The 14,953-nt window shown below is 38.7% G+C and overlaps 2 protein-coding genes across 2 annotated transcripts in view; both read left to right on the plus strand.

Annotated features, from left to right (window-relative positions):
• The first annotated feature begins 6,127 nt into the window (after positions 1-6,127).
• LOC137400015 (non-structural maintenance of chromosomes element 1 homolog) lies at positions 6,128-11,741 on the plus strand. Its single transcript, XM_068086314.1, has 5 exons — positions 6,128-6,256; positions 7,078-7,286; positions 7,888-8,070; positions 8,452-8,577; positions 10,647-11,741. Exons 1-5 carry the CDS (start codon positions 6,136-6,138, stop codon positions 10,794-10,796), a joined length of 789 nt encoding a protein of 262 aa, XP_067942415.1. The 5' UTR covers positions 6,128-6,135; the 3' UTR covers positions 10,797-11,741.
• A 2,033-nt stretch (positions 11,742-13,774) lies between these two features.
• LOC137399442 (retinal-binding protein-like) overlaps positions 13,775-14,953 on the plus strand; it is a 42,719-nt gene continuing 41,540 nt past the window's right edge. The window contains exon 1 of the mRNA XM_068085559.1: positions 13,775-13,790. The gene's annotated coding sequence lies outside the window, so the exon portion shown is untranslated. The remainder of the gene's footprint in view (positions 13,791-14,953) is intronic.

Consider the following 14,953-nt stretch of genomic DNA (forward strand, 5'->3'; position numbering starts at 1 on the left):
TCTTGTACCAACTCTTTAACAACTAACATTTTCATGAACCTCTCATCATCATGAGCAGTTGACAAGGGTAGCACCATGTTGTTCACAAGTTTTTAGAAGCAATTCTTGCTACAGATGCTCTTTTAGCAATCTTTACTGAAACAAGAACTTCCGCAATACACTCTTCAACCAGATGGTCTTGTTATTTTTGGAAGTTTTACTCTCTGCACAGTCTATCAAGGGACAAACGCAGCATCAACATAGCAAGGATAACATAGCATCAATGTTCTTTCATCTAGCTGCCCAAAATAATTTATTTTGGATTAATAACATCATTGTGGCTCTTGCTACCTGCAGCTCGTGCTACCTGCAACTTTTGCTATCGCAGCTCTTGCTACCTGCAACTCTTGCTACTCGCAACTCTTGCTATCCACTACTCTTGCTACCCGCAACTCTTGCTACCCGCAGCTCTTGCTACTCGCAGCTCTTGCTATCCACTACTCTTGCTATCCGCAACTTGCTCCATTTACCGTAAAACCTCTGATTGAATGTCATGGCGCTTTATTTTTTAACCCTTCCTCTGTAGTGACGGTCAATTGGAGGCAGCATTCAAATAGAGGCTAGCGGTGTATTTTTCAAATGGCTCGTCAAAATTTTTGGAAGAAAATTTAGCCCTATTACGGGTGAAGCGAATGTCACCTATATTTTGCTCTTTTTTCCGGTAGAGCGATTAAACCTTTTGGATGCAATAAATCTGCTAACTTACCTCCAACTTGTCAAAGATCTCTTAATAAATGTGCATCGAGAAACAAAAATATCTCTACCAGTTGATGTCTATTGTTTGCAATTGACCTGCGATGATATAGCCTGTGTTCTTCTTTGCAATTTGTTGGCATTTTCACTTTTTATCTCATTCTAACTTTGAAGGCATATTTTTATTTTATATCTAGGTTTAACAATGTTGCATAAAAGCTCATTGCATTCATTAATATGTTTGCTACAGTTTGCAATGGAATCTAGCTTTTTATGTGCAATAGAAGTGGATTTATTAGCATCGATCCATTGTAAGCCGTGTTGAGATAGCTGCAAGGATGCTATTAAATAACATGCTATAAATCTGCATATTTATAAGTTATATAATGATAATCTATCAAATGATACAAATATATATTTTTTCATGAACAGCTGACATAAACGAACCATACTTATATTACATGCAAAAACAAAAATATTTAAAACAAACATTTATTTTTAAAACAAAAATATTTCCATCGTTTGCTCGGATAGCTGCGTTCTGATTGTTGCTTTCAATGGAACGAACATCTTCTAGTCGTCCAATACCTTCCACAATATCTTCTGGCCTCTACTCCTTTTCTGCACAGCTGAACTAGTCGATATTAGCGTCCAAACAAAACAGTTTTTGGCAGAGTAAAACTTTTATGCACTGCATTTAGCACAAAAGTTTGCTCGCTAAACATAACCTTTAGCTGAAAACTTGCAAACCGTTTTTATATAGATGTTCTTCCAAGTATTAAGACCGTGTTAAACAACAAACTATTATTAGCCTGAGACAGTTAGTAATTATTTCTATAGAGTTGCTTTCAAAGTTCATCTACTATCATAAATTTAAACCGTTTTTGATATGTGTAGGCTATTTCAAAGTAGAAAGACTGCGTTAAACAAGCAACTACTATTAGCCCGAAACAGACATTAATTATTTCTATGGTGTTGCCTTCAAATTTCATCTACCACCGTGAATTTAAACTGTTTTTTATATAGGTACATGTACTTCCAAGTGCCAAGGCCGGATTAAACAGTGAACTATTAACCTCAGACCATTATTGATTATTTCTATGGTGTTTCTTTCAAAGTTTTAGCAGAAAAAAGCTAAAAGCTGTGGAGTTGGACTACGAGTTAATTGACTATTATTAATGTAAACAATTCATTATTAATACGATTTTGGGAACCCTTTTCTGCTGATCACTTGATATTATGGGCTCATAAAGATCAAAGCTAGTCAAAGTGGTGGTCAAATGGAGGTGGCGTTCAAATAGAGGGTGGCGTTCAAATAGAGAGTGGCATTCAAATAGAGGGTGGCGTTCAAGTAGAGGTGACATTCAAATAGAGGTTTTACGATGTTTTATTATATATACACTTGGGATGTCCAAAGCCAAGACTATGGCATCTTATAGGTCCATTTAAGGGCTGTAGCCTCCCAATCTGGCATTCTTAGTCCAAGCTCCTACAACATGATTGGGTGAGTGAGAGACGCCTGCATATGCAGCAAAGAGCTTGCATCTTTTCTCTATTGAGTGTTTTTTAACTATTTTTGATAGATCATTGGTTGGATATTTTCACGTAGCAGGTTCAGCCAGGAATAATGGAATAAGTGGGAAAAGTTGAAAACCTTCTGCTGACTAGCTACCAATCCTGGCCATCAAACCTTCTGCTGACTAGCTACCAATCCTGGCCATCAAACCTTCTGCTGACTAGCTACCAATCCTAGCCATCAAACCTTCTGCTGACTAGCTACCAATCCTGGCCATCAAACCTTCTGCTGACTAGCTACCAATCCTGGCCATCAAACCTTCTGCTGACTAGCTACCAATCCTGGCCATCAAACCTTCTGCTGACTAGCTACCAATCCTAGCCATCAAACCTTCTGCTGACTAGCTACCAATCCTAGCCATCAAACCTTTTGCTGACTAGCTACCAATCCTAGCCATCAAACCTTCTGCTGACTAGCTACCAATCCTAGCCATCAAACCTTCTGCTGACTAGCTACCAATCCTAGCCATCAAACCTTCTGCTGACTAGCTACCAATCCTAGCCATCAAACCTTCTGCTGACTAGCTACCAATCCTAGCCATCAAACCTTCTGCTGACTAGCTACCAATCCTAGCCATCAAACCTTCTGCTGACTAGCTACCAATCCTAGCCATCAAACCTTCTGCTGACTAGCTACCAATCCCAGCCATCAAACCTTCTGCTGACTAGCTACCAATCCTAGCCATCAAACCTTCTGCTGACTAGCTACCAATCCTAGCCATCAAACCTTCTGCTGACTAGCTACCAATCCTAGCCATCAAACCTTCTGCTGACTAGCTACCAATCCTAGCCATCAAACCTTCTGCTGACTAGCTACCAATCCTAGCCATCAAACCTTCTGCTGACTAGCTACCAATCCTAGCCATCAAACCTTCTGCTGACTAGCTACCAATCCTAGCCATCAAACCTTCTGCTGACTAGCTACCAATCCTAGCCATCAAACCTTCTGCTGACTAGCTACCAATCCTGGCCATCAAACCTTCTGCTGACTAGCTACCAATCCTAGCCATCAAACCTTCTGCTGACTAGCTACCAATCCTAGCCATCAAACCTTCTGCTGACTAGCTACCAATCCTAGCCATCAAACCTTCTGCTGACTAGCTACCAATCCTAGCCATCAAACCTTCTGCTGACTAGCTATCAATCCTAGCCATCAAACCTTCTGCTGACTAGCTACCAATCCTAGCCATCAAACCTTCTGCTGACTAGCTACCAATCCTAGCCATCAAACCTTCTGCTGACTAGCTACCAATCCTAGCCATCAAACCTTCTGCTGACTAGCTACCAATCCTAGCCATCAAACCTTCTGCTGACTAGCTACCAATCCTGGCCATCAAACCTTCTGCTGACTAGCTACCAATCCTAGCCATCAAACCTTCTGCTGACTAGCTACCAATCCTAGCCATCAAACCTTTTGCTGACTAGCTACCAATCCTAGCCATCAAACCTTCTGCTGACTAGCTACCAATCCTAGCCATCAAACCTTCTGCTGACTAGCTACCAATCCTAGCCATCAAACCTTCTGCTGACTAGCTACCAATCCTAGCCATCAAACCTTCTGCTGACTAGCTACCAATCCTAGCCATCAAACCTTCTGCTGACTAGCTACCAATCCTAGCCATCAAACCTTCTGTGAGACCATGTGAGAATTTTTTCTGATGTATTCACACAATGACTGTCTGACCAGTGCTCTCAAAATCAATCTCTAGGAAGTCATAACCACTCATATGTTTACACCAAAGGGCTAGTGATAACAAATGGTTAGTGACCAACCATGTATAATCATAGAACTTGGGCTAAATAAAATAAAAAAGGTTGAAGAGCAAAATTAGCTCCGTCAAAGAATAATCTTTGCTAATAAATTTGAGAGAGAATTTTATCTAATGGAAGCAAGGCATCCAATTGGCTGTCGACAACGCAATTGTCAAAATTTGCAGAGTAAGGCTATTAAAGGTAGATGCGAAGAAGACTGTTTCGAACCAGTGCTGTAGGTTGCTTTCGCTACATGAGGAACGTTAACAATACAAACCTTGATATATTTTATGATATGATAAAGCTACCTCCAAAAAAATATTTTATTGAGTGTCATAAAGAGGCAGATATGACACGAGAAAACCTGAGTTTTCGAGCAAGGCTGTTTGTATAAGCTGCTGATTTTCGGAGATAACAACAGTGGCGATTCTTGCTGTCTTGTTGTCTCTATTCGTCGGTTGTCCGTCTATATTAAGCATTTACTACCCCATCAGATCATGTCCTTTCGGCTAAAAAACGTGTAAATGGCAAGAAGATAGAATTAATTTAACAAATAAGTGTAAATATATTAGGAATTTAAATAGTTTTACATCATTGTTCTCTGACCTTGTGAATCATATACATCACAATTGTCAGTGTACATGTCACTTCAGCTTTGCATACATAACAGATTGTTCTCTGACCCTGTGAATCATATACATCACAATTGTCAGTGTACATGTCACTTCAGCTTTGCATACATAACAGATTGTTCTCTGACCCTGTAAATCATATACATCACAATTGTCAGTGTACATGTCACTTCAGCTTTGCATACATAACAGATTGTTCTCTGACTCTGTGAATCATATACATCACAATTGTCAGTGTACTTGTCACTTCAGCTTTGCATACATAACAGATTGTTCTCTGACCCTGTGAATCATATACATCACAATTGTCAGTGTACATGTCACTTCAGCTTTGCATACATAACAGATTGTTCTCTGACCCTGTGAATCATATACATCACAATTGTCAGTGTACATGTCACTTCAGCTTTGCATACATAACAGATTGTTCTCTGACCCTGTGAATCATATACATCACAATTGTCAGTGTACATGTCACTTCAGCTTTGCATACATAACAGATTGTTCTCTGACTCTGTGAATCATATACATCACAATTGTCAGTGTACATGACACTTCAGCTTTGCATACATAACAGATTGTTCTCTGACTCTGTGAATCATATACATCACAATTGTCAGTGTACATGTCACTTCAGCTTTGCATACATAACAGATTGTTCTCTGACTCTGTGAATCATATACATCACAATTGTCAGTGTACATGTCACTTCAGCTTTGCATACATAACAGATTGTTCTCTGACCCTGTGAATCATATACATCACAATTGTCAGTGTACATGTCACTTCAGCTTTGCATACATAACAGATTGTTCTCCGACTCTGTGAATCATATACATCACAATTGTCAGTGTACATGTCATTTCAGCTTTGTATACATAACAGATTGTTCTCTGACCCTGTGAATCATATACATCACAATTGTCAGTGTACATGTCACTTCAGCTTTGCATACATAACAGATTGTTCTCTGACCCTGTGAATCATATACATCACAATTGTCAGTGTACATGTCACTTCAGCTTTGCATACATAACAGATTGTTCTCTGACTCTGTGAATCATATACATCACAATTGTCAGTGTACATGTCACTTCAGCTTTGCATACATAACAGATTGTTCTCTGACCCTGTGAATCATATACATCACAATTGTCAGTGTACATGTCACTTCAGCTTTGCATACATAACAGATTGTTCTCTGACTCTGTGAATCATATACATCACAATTGTCAGTGTACATGTCATTTCAGCTTTGCATACATAACAGATTGTTCTCTGACTCTGTGAATCATATACATCACAATTGTCAGTGTACATGTCACTTCAGCTTTGTATACATAACAGATTGTTCTCTGACAGCACCAATCATCTTGTAAACCTTTAAACCTCTTCCGTGAGCTGAGTTGTTGGTTATTTAATCTTTTCTAGGACAAGCTTAAAGATGGCCTCACAAGAGCTTTCATCATCACAGAAAATGTTCTTACAGTCTATTGCTCATGCTGGGTTTATGGATGCGAGTACAGTCAAATCTCGGTACAAAGCGTGCCGTGAGCACTTCGGAGGTTTGTCTAGCTAATAACTTGTTAGTAGGATTTTATTCGGTGAGTTTGTGTGGTTCTAATTGTTTTATCTACGGTGTTTGTCTGCGTGAGTCTCTCCCCTTCTTCCACTACTTCTCACAAAAGTGTTAAAGTCTGAAGTATTTGAGAACTCTTTGTGACACAGTATCAAGCATTTATAACATTTTTATGCATGTTTTCCGAAGCTATCAGAATATAGTTTCTGGTTTTGTTACGAGATAGGAGTTTTTGTCGATGCATACTTGAAGCAATTGTTTTATGTATTCATAAAGATATGCTGTTGCCACTTGCGAGCACCTGTCGCGAGAGTTTACCAGGTGCTTGCTAAGATATGTTATGGGAGGTTGTTAAGATGTTATGGGAGGTCGTTAAGATATGTTATGGGTGGTTGTTCAGATATGTTATGGGTGGTTGTTTAGATATGCTATGGGTGGTTGTTAAGATGTTATGGGTGGTTGTTAAGATGTTATGGTTGGTTGTTCAAATATGTTATGGAAGGTTGTTAAGATGTTATGGGAGGTTGTTGAGATATGTTATGGGTGGTTGTTAAGATGTTATGGGAGGTCATTAAGTTATGTTATGGGAGGTCGTTAAGATATGTTATGGGTGGTTGTTAAGACATATTATGTGTGGTTGTTAGGATATGTTATGGGTGGTTGTTATATTATGGGTGGTTGTTAGTATATGTTATGGTAGTATATGTAAGTTGGTTCATCAGGCCTTTTAATCAAATGAATGAGTACAAACTGTTTTAGGAATTGTTAAAAATGTTATGGATTTGTTAAGTTTGTTCTGGACCATAGAGGATGCTCCAGTCAATGAAATTGAAGCTTTGAGAGATTTTATCAAAGCCATCAACACACATCTTCGTCGACTTGATCTTGAAGTAAAGAAGGGGATTGAGGAGGACACAGGAAGGCCATGCTATGTCTTCATCAACAGCGTGGACAACACATTCCTCATGGCTGCTGGCAAATATACCGTGAAACAAATGCACTACTTCAGTGTTTTGGTAAGTCTCTCTGGCTGTTTCAACAGATTCAGTCTGAGAGTGACCAGATCATTGCAGAGTTCAGTGCTGTATTGTGGTTTTATCTCCTAGTATACACTATGTACAGTGTTGTATTGTGGTTGCATCTCTTAGTATACACTGTATGTTCAGTGCTGTATTGTGGTTGTATCTCCTAGTATACACTGTATGTTCAGTGCTGTATTGTGGTTTTATCTCCTAGTATACACTGTATGTTCAGTGCTGTATTGTGGTTGCATCTCTTAGTATACACTGTATGTTCAGTGTTGTATTGTGGTTGTATCTCCTAGTATACACTGTATGTTCAGTGCTGTATTGTGGTTTTATCTCCTAGTATACACTGTATGTTCAGTGCTGTATTGTGGTTGCATCTCTTAGTATACACTGGATGTTCAGTGCTGTATTGTGGTTGTATCTCCTAGTATACACTGTATGTTCAGTGTTGTATTGTGGTTGTATCTCCTAGTATACAATGTATGTTCAGTGCTGTATTGCGGCTGTATCTCCTAATATACACTGTATAATACTTTTAGTAATCATGTACACTGAATAATAAATGGTGATCAAGGTGAGACCGTTACAGCTCAAGTTAATCGTGATGTCAGAGGAAGGATGCATCACTGTCGTCGATGCCTTAAACGCTGTCGATTCACTAGAGTTCAAAATGTCAAAGGCAGATGCAAGCCAGCTCATCCACCAAGCCTGGCACATGTCAGACAAGTGGCTTAAAGGAGTTCGACCATTTGGTTGCCCCCAGCAAGAGGAAGTGTGTATATTTTTACTTGTTTCCTGCATGCAGGATTTGATTCGTTTTACTTCAGTCGGTTTGCCTGACCCTTGCAGCATCTACTTGTTGTTTCTGCTCACTTGTTGTGATCTTAACCTTTCTAGTTTGAAGGTTTTCCTACAGGGTGTCAATTCCAGTGGTTGGTTCAAGTGCAGCCTACCTATAATCTAGTAGTCTGTGTTAACTACATCCTAGAGACTGCTATATGTTAAATATGAAGGATATAAGGTAGTAAGGGGAGATTGTTCATTTCCCATATGTTAGATAATATCACGTGGAAATAATACCTTTAAATATTAGTGTCTTACATTATACTCTATAAATATTAGTTTTTGTCACACGCTGTGTTTTATTTATTAGGAAGAAGATGGAAACACAATGCTTACACTAGGGTCAAGATCTATTCTCGAGTTGGAGCGTTACATGCGGGACACTTACTCAGACTATGTCAAGGACTGTAACATATGCAACAGACTGTGCATCAGGGTTCGTAGTAACATTCATGTGTTACAGTATCCATACAACCTGTATATATAAATCTTAAAGTTTGTCATCTGTCAAGTTAGCGATTAAAATTCAGGAATAAATAATCTGCGTCACAGATGATTTGATCTCGGAATCTCCAATTCTGAAGGCGTCAAGCTTACCCATACCTATTAAAGGGTTAAATTTATCTTCCCAAAATTCTGACGAGCTAGTCAAAAATATTGTGCCACCCCCTATTTGAACGTCATCTGTAGTAAAACGCTACGATAGGTATCTTTCATTTTTTCGTGATGTCATTCTATCGTTGTCCGCCATCTTTATGGACACATTTTATCATTAAAAACACGAAGCTTCTGCAATTGAACATTGCAAACAATGCTTTTGTTTGCAAATTTTTTATTTTAGTGTCAAAACAGCACCGAAAAATACTATTAATCAAGAGAATGACGATCTTTTTCTACAAAGATGGCGGCTTTTTCGTGGACGAGCGCATGTGCAAACAGGGTGATGACGTCAAAAAACCGATGGATTGATATTTCTGTCTACATAAATCTCAAAGTTTGTCGTCTGTCCAGTTATAGCGATAAAGTTTTAGGAATGAAAAATGCGCATCACAGAGGATTTGAACTCACAAAGATTGCAACAGCAGGTTTGGATACACGCATCTAACCACAAGGCTAAGCCATACTTATCATTCTTAACTATTTTATCGACGGTATGTTTATCGCTAAATGGGGATGTGCTTTTTACTAATAATTAATATTACCTTTCACGTTTGTTTTGCTTTTTAAAAGCCATTTCAAAATTCATCACCTATTTTTTAATGTGTAATTTTCAAATGTGACGTTTTAATTTCAAGCGTTTTATTGCCAGCTCCGATTTCCAGTTCTTCCTTGTGACGATCGCTAAGAACTATTAAATTTAAAACCTTACCTTTACCTTACCTTTACATCTGAACTGTTGTATTATCTCGAGTAGGAATTGCATTTACATTTTCTCTCCATTCAGTCAGACAAAGCATCTGACAAAAACAGTCCAATATCTGTTTGTTACGTTTGTACCAGTATCGAGAGATACCGATATCATCGTATTCAAAGGTTGGATAGATCACTTTGGTTCCAACAGTAACCTTTTTATACACACTTCTATGTAATCATCATTATTATCAATTCAACATGTTCATGATTTTTATTTTGTTTTCTCAGTTCGTAATACTTATATCAGTGCCAAATCGTTTTTCATTTTATTAATTGTAGCAAAACAGACTATCTACATGTAGCTATTACTTGCTAATTATTTCATTTTTAAACACCTTTACAGTTGTTTTATTTTTCTCTTAATTTATCTGAATTGCACAAAACACTTTTCTCATGATATAAAGTTTAAAAGTTGGAATGGTAAATGTTGTAAATGTTGAATAAAATAAATTTTCTCTTCAAAGACTTTTTTATTCCCTGGGCAGTGCCGGGCGTTCAGCTAGTCTATATATATATATATATATATATATATATATATATATATCTCGGTGTCTGTCTGTCCAGTTATATCGATAAAAGGTCTGCTCCGCAGAGGGTTTAGTGTAGAAACCTTCAGTTCTGGAGGCATTTATGTAGCTTATCCATTAGACTATCGCATTCCATTGAGCATATCGATCAATAATGGCGAAAATATTCATTACATCGGTCATGTAAAGATCAGCAGTTTGCCTCACTAGGTGAATGCCCAGCCTTGCACGGGTACTGAAAACAGCTTATAAACAGTTGCAGATAATGTAGTGTAAAGGCAATGTAGTAGGTAAGGTAATGAAATGTTTATAAGCTGTTTTTATTACCTGTGCAACGCAGGCCATTTATGTAGTAATGTATACAGCATGTTTCAGTTTGTATTGAATGTCCGCCCGCATTTCTTTTCAGTTCTTTCCTCCAACCCTGTATCATTACAACCTTTCATCTTACCACATTCAACCCTGTATCATTACAATCTTTCATCTTACCACATTCAACCCTGTATCATTACAACCTTTCATCTTACCACAGTCAACCCTGTGTTTGCCTTTTTTGAACATACAGGGTTTGTTGTGTGAAGGCTGTGACTGTAAGACACATGTCTACTGCCTCAGGAGTTACTTGCGCAAGAAAAAGGATCCCCTGCCTGTCTGCCCTAACAAGTCCTGCTCACGCAGCCGCCCTGAGCTCTCTTACTATCAAACAGCTACATAGTACTTAGGCTGGCGGAGAGGTCTCCCAGTTACTCTGCAGTGTAAATAAATAGAAAGTATTGAATGTTGTAATTATCTGTGTAGATAAACTTCTATGTATATAAAACTGAGGGTTGTCATCCCTTTTAGTTATGGTCATATCTTGAGACCAGAGTTGCCTACTCCTCCAGCATACAACTCATTAAATGTCAATTTTTATCATATCTTATCGCATCTACTTTGGGGTGAACTTTGTTTAAAAATGCTCTTGTGTTGATGTCTTCATATGGGCTTATTTCTTTTTATCACATGTTATCAGAATAACAAAAATAACATTTGGCTGATGAGTTTTATGTAATATTCACAGTATTTTCACAGTGTTTTGGAGTTGTGTTTCCTTAAAACTGTTCATTAAAATTGGTATTTATCATCACTGAAAGAGCAAATGTTTATAAAAAAAACGTCATGAATCAATTTGTGGACAGGCTTAAAGAAGGGCTATTTTAGCTCATTCAAGATGAAGCAGCATTCAGTTGACAGGTTGCCTCTCTCTGCGACTCATTGCTACCTGTAGGTACTTGTCACTTAAAACTTTTGTACTTCCTTTTCCATGTGACATGATGCTTATTTTCTATCTAGCAACGTTTGCTTTATTAAGATGCTGATACCATTTGCTACTTTTGATGACCAGTCACAGCAGAAGATGGCAAATAGCCAACTGGGTAAAACAAACATTTGCCGATGGTCCATCGAAAGTCTGCGATGATTGTTTGTCATTTCTAAAGATGTTTGCGTAGGCGAAGCCTTAGTCACTAGGTGGCCATCTAGCTACTGTTTGAACACGAAATTGGCAATCGCTAAATAACTGTTTTTCTTATGAATTGTCAATTGCTCAAGAATAATAAAAGTTGTTGAGTGGCTCCGCTCGTATTACGTGTGAAACAATATAAACTTTCTATTTGGGCCACTTGAGCTTCTAACCTGATGACCCTGTCCTTGTTTAGTTTATTTTCCTTCTAATTCTTTCATTCATTCATTCATTTAGTCAGCTCCTAACGATCTTACATCGCTCATTCATTTAGTCAGCTCCTAACGATCTGCAAACGCTCTAGTTTTCTATTTAGCATTCTGAATTCTCTCCTTTTCAGTTAATGAAACCAAATTACACGCTACAGGCGTTAATCAGGGGTATATTAGTAGTAGAACCTAGTCAAACAGAATATAGGAAGTGCTCCGCGCTCTCCAAATGCTTGTTGGGTGGCCTTATTAAAGCTGTCTAGTTAAAGGTGAAGTGTCTATGTATATGTTATTAAACTGACTCTATCTAGAGACTGTGATCTCACGATATCTATGTATATGTTATTAAACTGACTCTATCTAGAGACTGTGATCTCACGATATCTATGTATATGTTATTAGAGTGACCCTATCTAGACAGTATGATCTCATGAAATATAAATGTTATTAGAGTGACCCTATCTAGGTGGTGTGATCTCATGATATCTGTGTAGGTTATATGTTATTAGACTGACCCTATCTGGACAATATTATATCATAATATTTATGTAAATTGTATTTGACCGACGCTAACTAGTAGGTGTGATCTCATGATATCTATGTGTATTTTATTTGACTGACCCTTTCTATATAGCTTTAGACCTGAATTTAAAAAAACCTTCATTCTCTGAGTAGCGGGTGTGAAAAAGTCATATTTGCAGATTTATTATGCTGCATCACATAATGTATGTTTCACCTTCTAACCTTACTGTGGTATTGACGTGTAACACGGTAGTCTCCGCCAACCCTCATACCTCTAGCATTAACAACAAACAGGGCTGTCTCCTTTTGCCTCATACCTCTAGCATTGAAAGAAGATGGGGCTTGACTGTCTCCTTCTGTCTCATGTCACTAGCATTGAAAGGGGACTGGACCGAACTGTCTCCTGCCCTCATGTCTCTAGCATTGAGAGGGGACTGAACTGTCTCTTGCCCTCATGTCTCTAGCATTGAAAGGGGACTGAACTGTCTCTTGCCCTCATGTCTCTAGCATTGAAAGGGGACTGAACTGTCTCTTGCCCTCATGTCTCTAGCATTCAAAGGGGAATGAACTGTCTCCTGCCCTCGTGTTTTTAGCATGGAAAAAGATAGGGCTGGACTGTCTTCTGCCCTCATGTCTCTAGCATTGAAAGGGGACAGAACTGGACTTTTCCCTTTTGCCCTCATGTCCCTACCGTTGAAAGGGGACTGGGCTGGATTGTCTCCTGCCTTCATGCCTCTAGCATTGAAAGATGCCAGGGCTGGACTGTGACCTCCATATAACTATAATACTACGCAAGTGTTTTTATTTAGTTTCCTTTTGGCTATCGCGAGGTATCTCAGTTCTCAGGCTATCTCAGTTCTCTTGTAATCTACACGCATTTCCTTCCGTATTCCTAATTTGGGCTTCTGGAGCTTAAGCGGGTCTGACAAAGAGATTTCACCTTCATTATGGAAGAACGAGGTAAGTCTACAGGTGCTTATGTAAAAAAGGTGGAAGAGTATTTCAATGTTTGTCATGCCACTTGGAGGCATAAGGTGTCTGTATGACCAGTCATTGCTCAGCCTATTCAATTTCAAGCAGTAATGAAAAACCTTTTGCTTTTCAGAGTGAGTCGACGATAAAAGCCTGCACCCGTTAACCTAGATGCATGCTTTGTCTCTGTATGGACAAATATTTGAGTAATAATGTCAAGGCTAAGTGGCTAACCAACTGAGTAGCTTTATACTCGACCATTTTATCGATACGGTTATTTACAAAGCAGCGCCACTACTGCTAGCATCGACATCGATGCCAATACAGCTTTGCGTATTCATCGCTTTCCAGTTGCAACACTTGGTAGCTCATCAAGTTAAATGGCTCGAGAGGGCACCTAGCACTTCCTGACACTCAAGGATAACACCAAGCTTATCCATAAAAGAGGAGATCCAATGCTGAAAGCTTAAAACGTTGTCATTTTTAAGGAACGCTTTTCAAAAAGGTACGTAAAAGCATATTACTACAGCAACTTGTTGCATAGAACAGATGACGTCCAACAAAGTAGCAAATAATGATATTGTATCATTAACTTGGTGCCATACTTCCTTCTCAGTAAAAGTAGTACAACCTTTGTAAGATCAGGGAGGGAGGCACGATAGCATAGACAACCCAGTGGTGGTGGTTAGGCTGTGTATTATTTTCCATCGCTAGTTTCACACATCTGTGGGTTGAAATTTATCAATGTTTTGAATCAAAACGAAAAACCAGAATATAGAATTACGGGGTGTGAGTGGACCGGTAGCTTACAACTGTGTGAGCTGACTAGTTGACTTCAGGTACGTGTGTGAGTGAGAAAACCTACAGGTACTTGTGTGATTGAGCAAACCTACAGGTATGTGTGTTAATCAACAAAAGTCTAAGGTAAGATTGTATGGTTGTGAAGCAAAAAATAAGATGGTGAGCCCAAAAACTTAAATATACGTGTGTGAGCCAGACATTCTACAGGTACATGCGTGTGCTGTTGTGTCAGAGAACCTTCATGCGCTAGTTTATGAATGAGATAACTGGTTAGGTGCGTGTATTGCGTTGCATGGTCCATATACTCCCCAGGCCCCAAACACCCCCTTCCCGCATCCCGATGCATTTGTGATCCAGATAGCTAAATGGTATAAGTGTCAATCATAACTGGACATCTGCTAGATAGACAATGGCAGGTAACTAATTAGATGGGGTTAGACAGGATAACCTGCTGCCAATACATGGTGTATCTTGTTGCTATACGTTTGATTCTAACTTGGAGATATTAACATTCTACACCACAAGCACATATAGTGATTTCTTCTTATACAATTAAGAAACTAATGAGATGTGTAAGGGAATAAGTCTAACAGCTTCACGATGTATTCCATAGTCTTCACTAAGTGTAACAACATGATTGACTAATAAGGAGTTGTATGCACTCTGCATTGTGTTGAGAACGGCATATTTTGTGGAACTTCATGATCATAGAGCAGCCCAGTAATATACATTCTCTTGGTTAAAATCAGGGCTACATGTGATATTGTACCTGCCAGTAGCGGTAATTGGTGTCTAACCTTATGCACAAGTTTAACTACATCGAAATCGTTTGAACTCCACAAGATGCTTTCAGTGAAAAGTGCTCCT

The sequence above is a fragment of the Watersipora subatra genome, chromosome 7 (genome assembly GCF_963576615.1).
Source record: "Watersipora subatra chromosome 7, tzWatSuba1.1, whole genome shotgun sequence".
Lineage (NCBI taxonomy): Eukaryota > Metazoa > Bryozoa > Gymnolaemata > Cheilostomatida > Watersiporidae > Watersipora > Watersipora subatra.

Coding starts and splice junctions, on each gene's coding strand:
- LOC137400015 (XM_068086314.1), top strand. CDS start 6,136: ATGGCCTCACAAGAGCTTTCATCATCACAGAAAATGTTCTTACAGTCT. Junction 7,287..7,887: donor TGCACTACTTCAGTGTTTTG/GTAAGTCTCTCT, acceptor AGACCGTTACAG/CTCAAGTTAATCGTGATGTC. Junction 8,071..8,451: donor GTTGCCCCCAGCAAGAGGAA/GTGTGTATATTT, acceptor TTTATTTATTAG/GAAGAAGATGGAAACACAAT.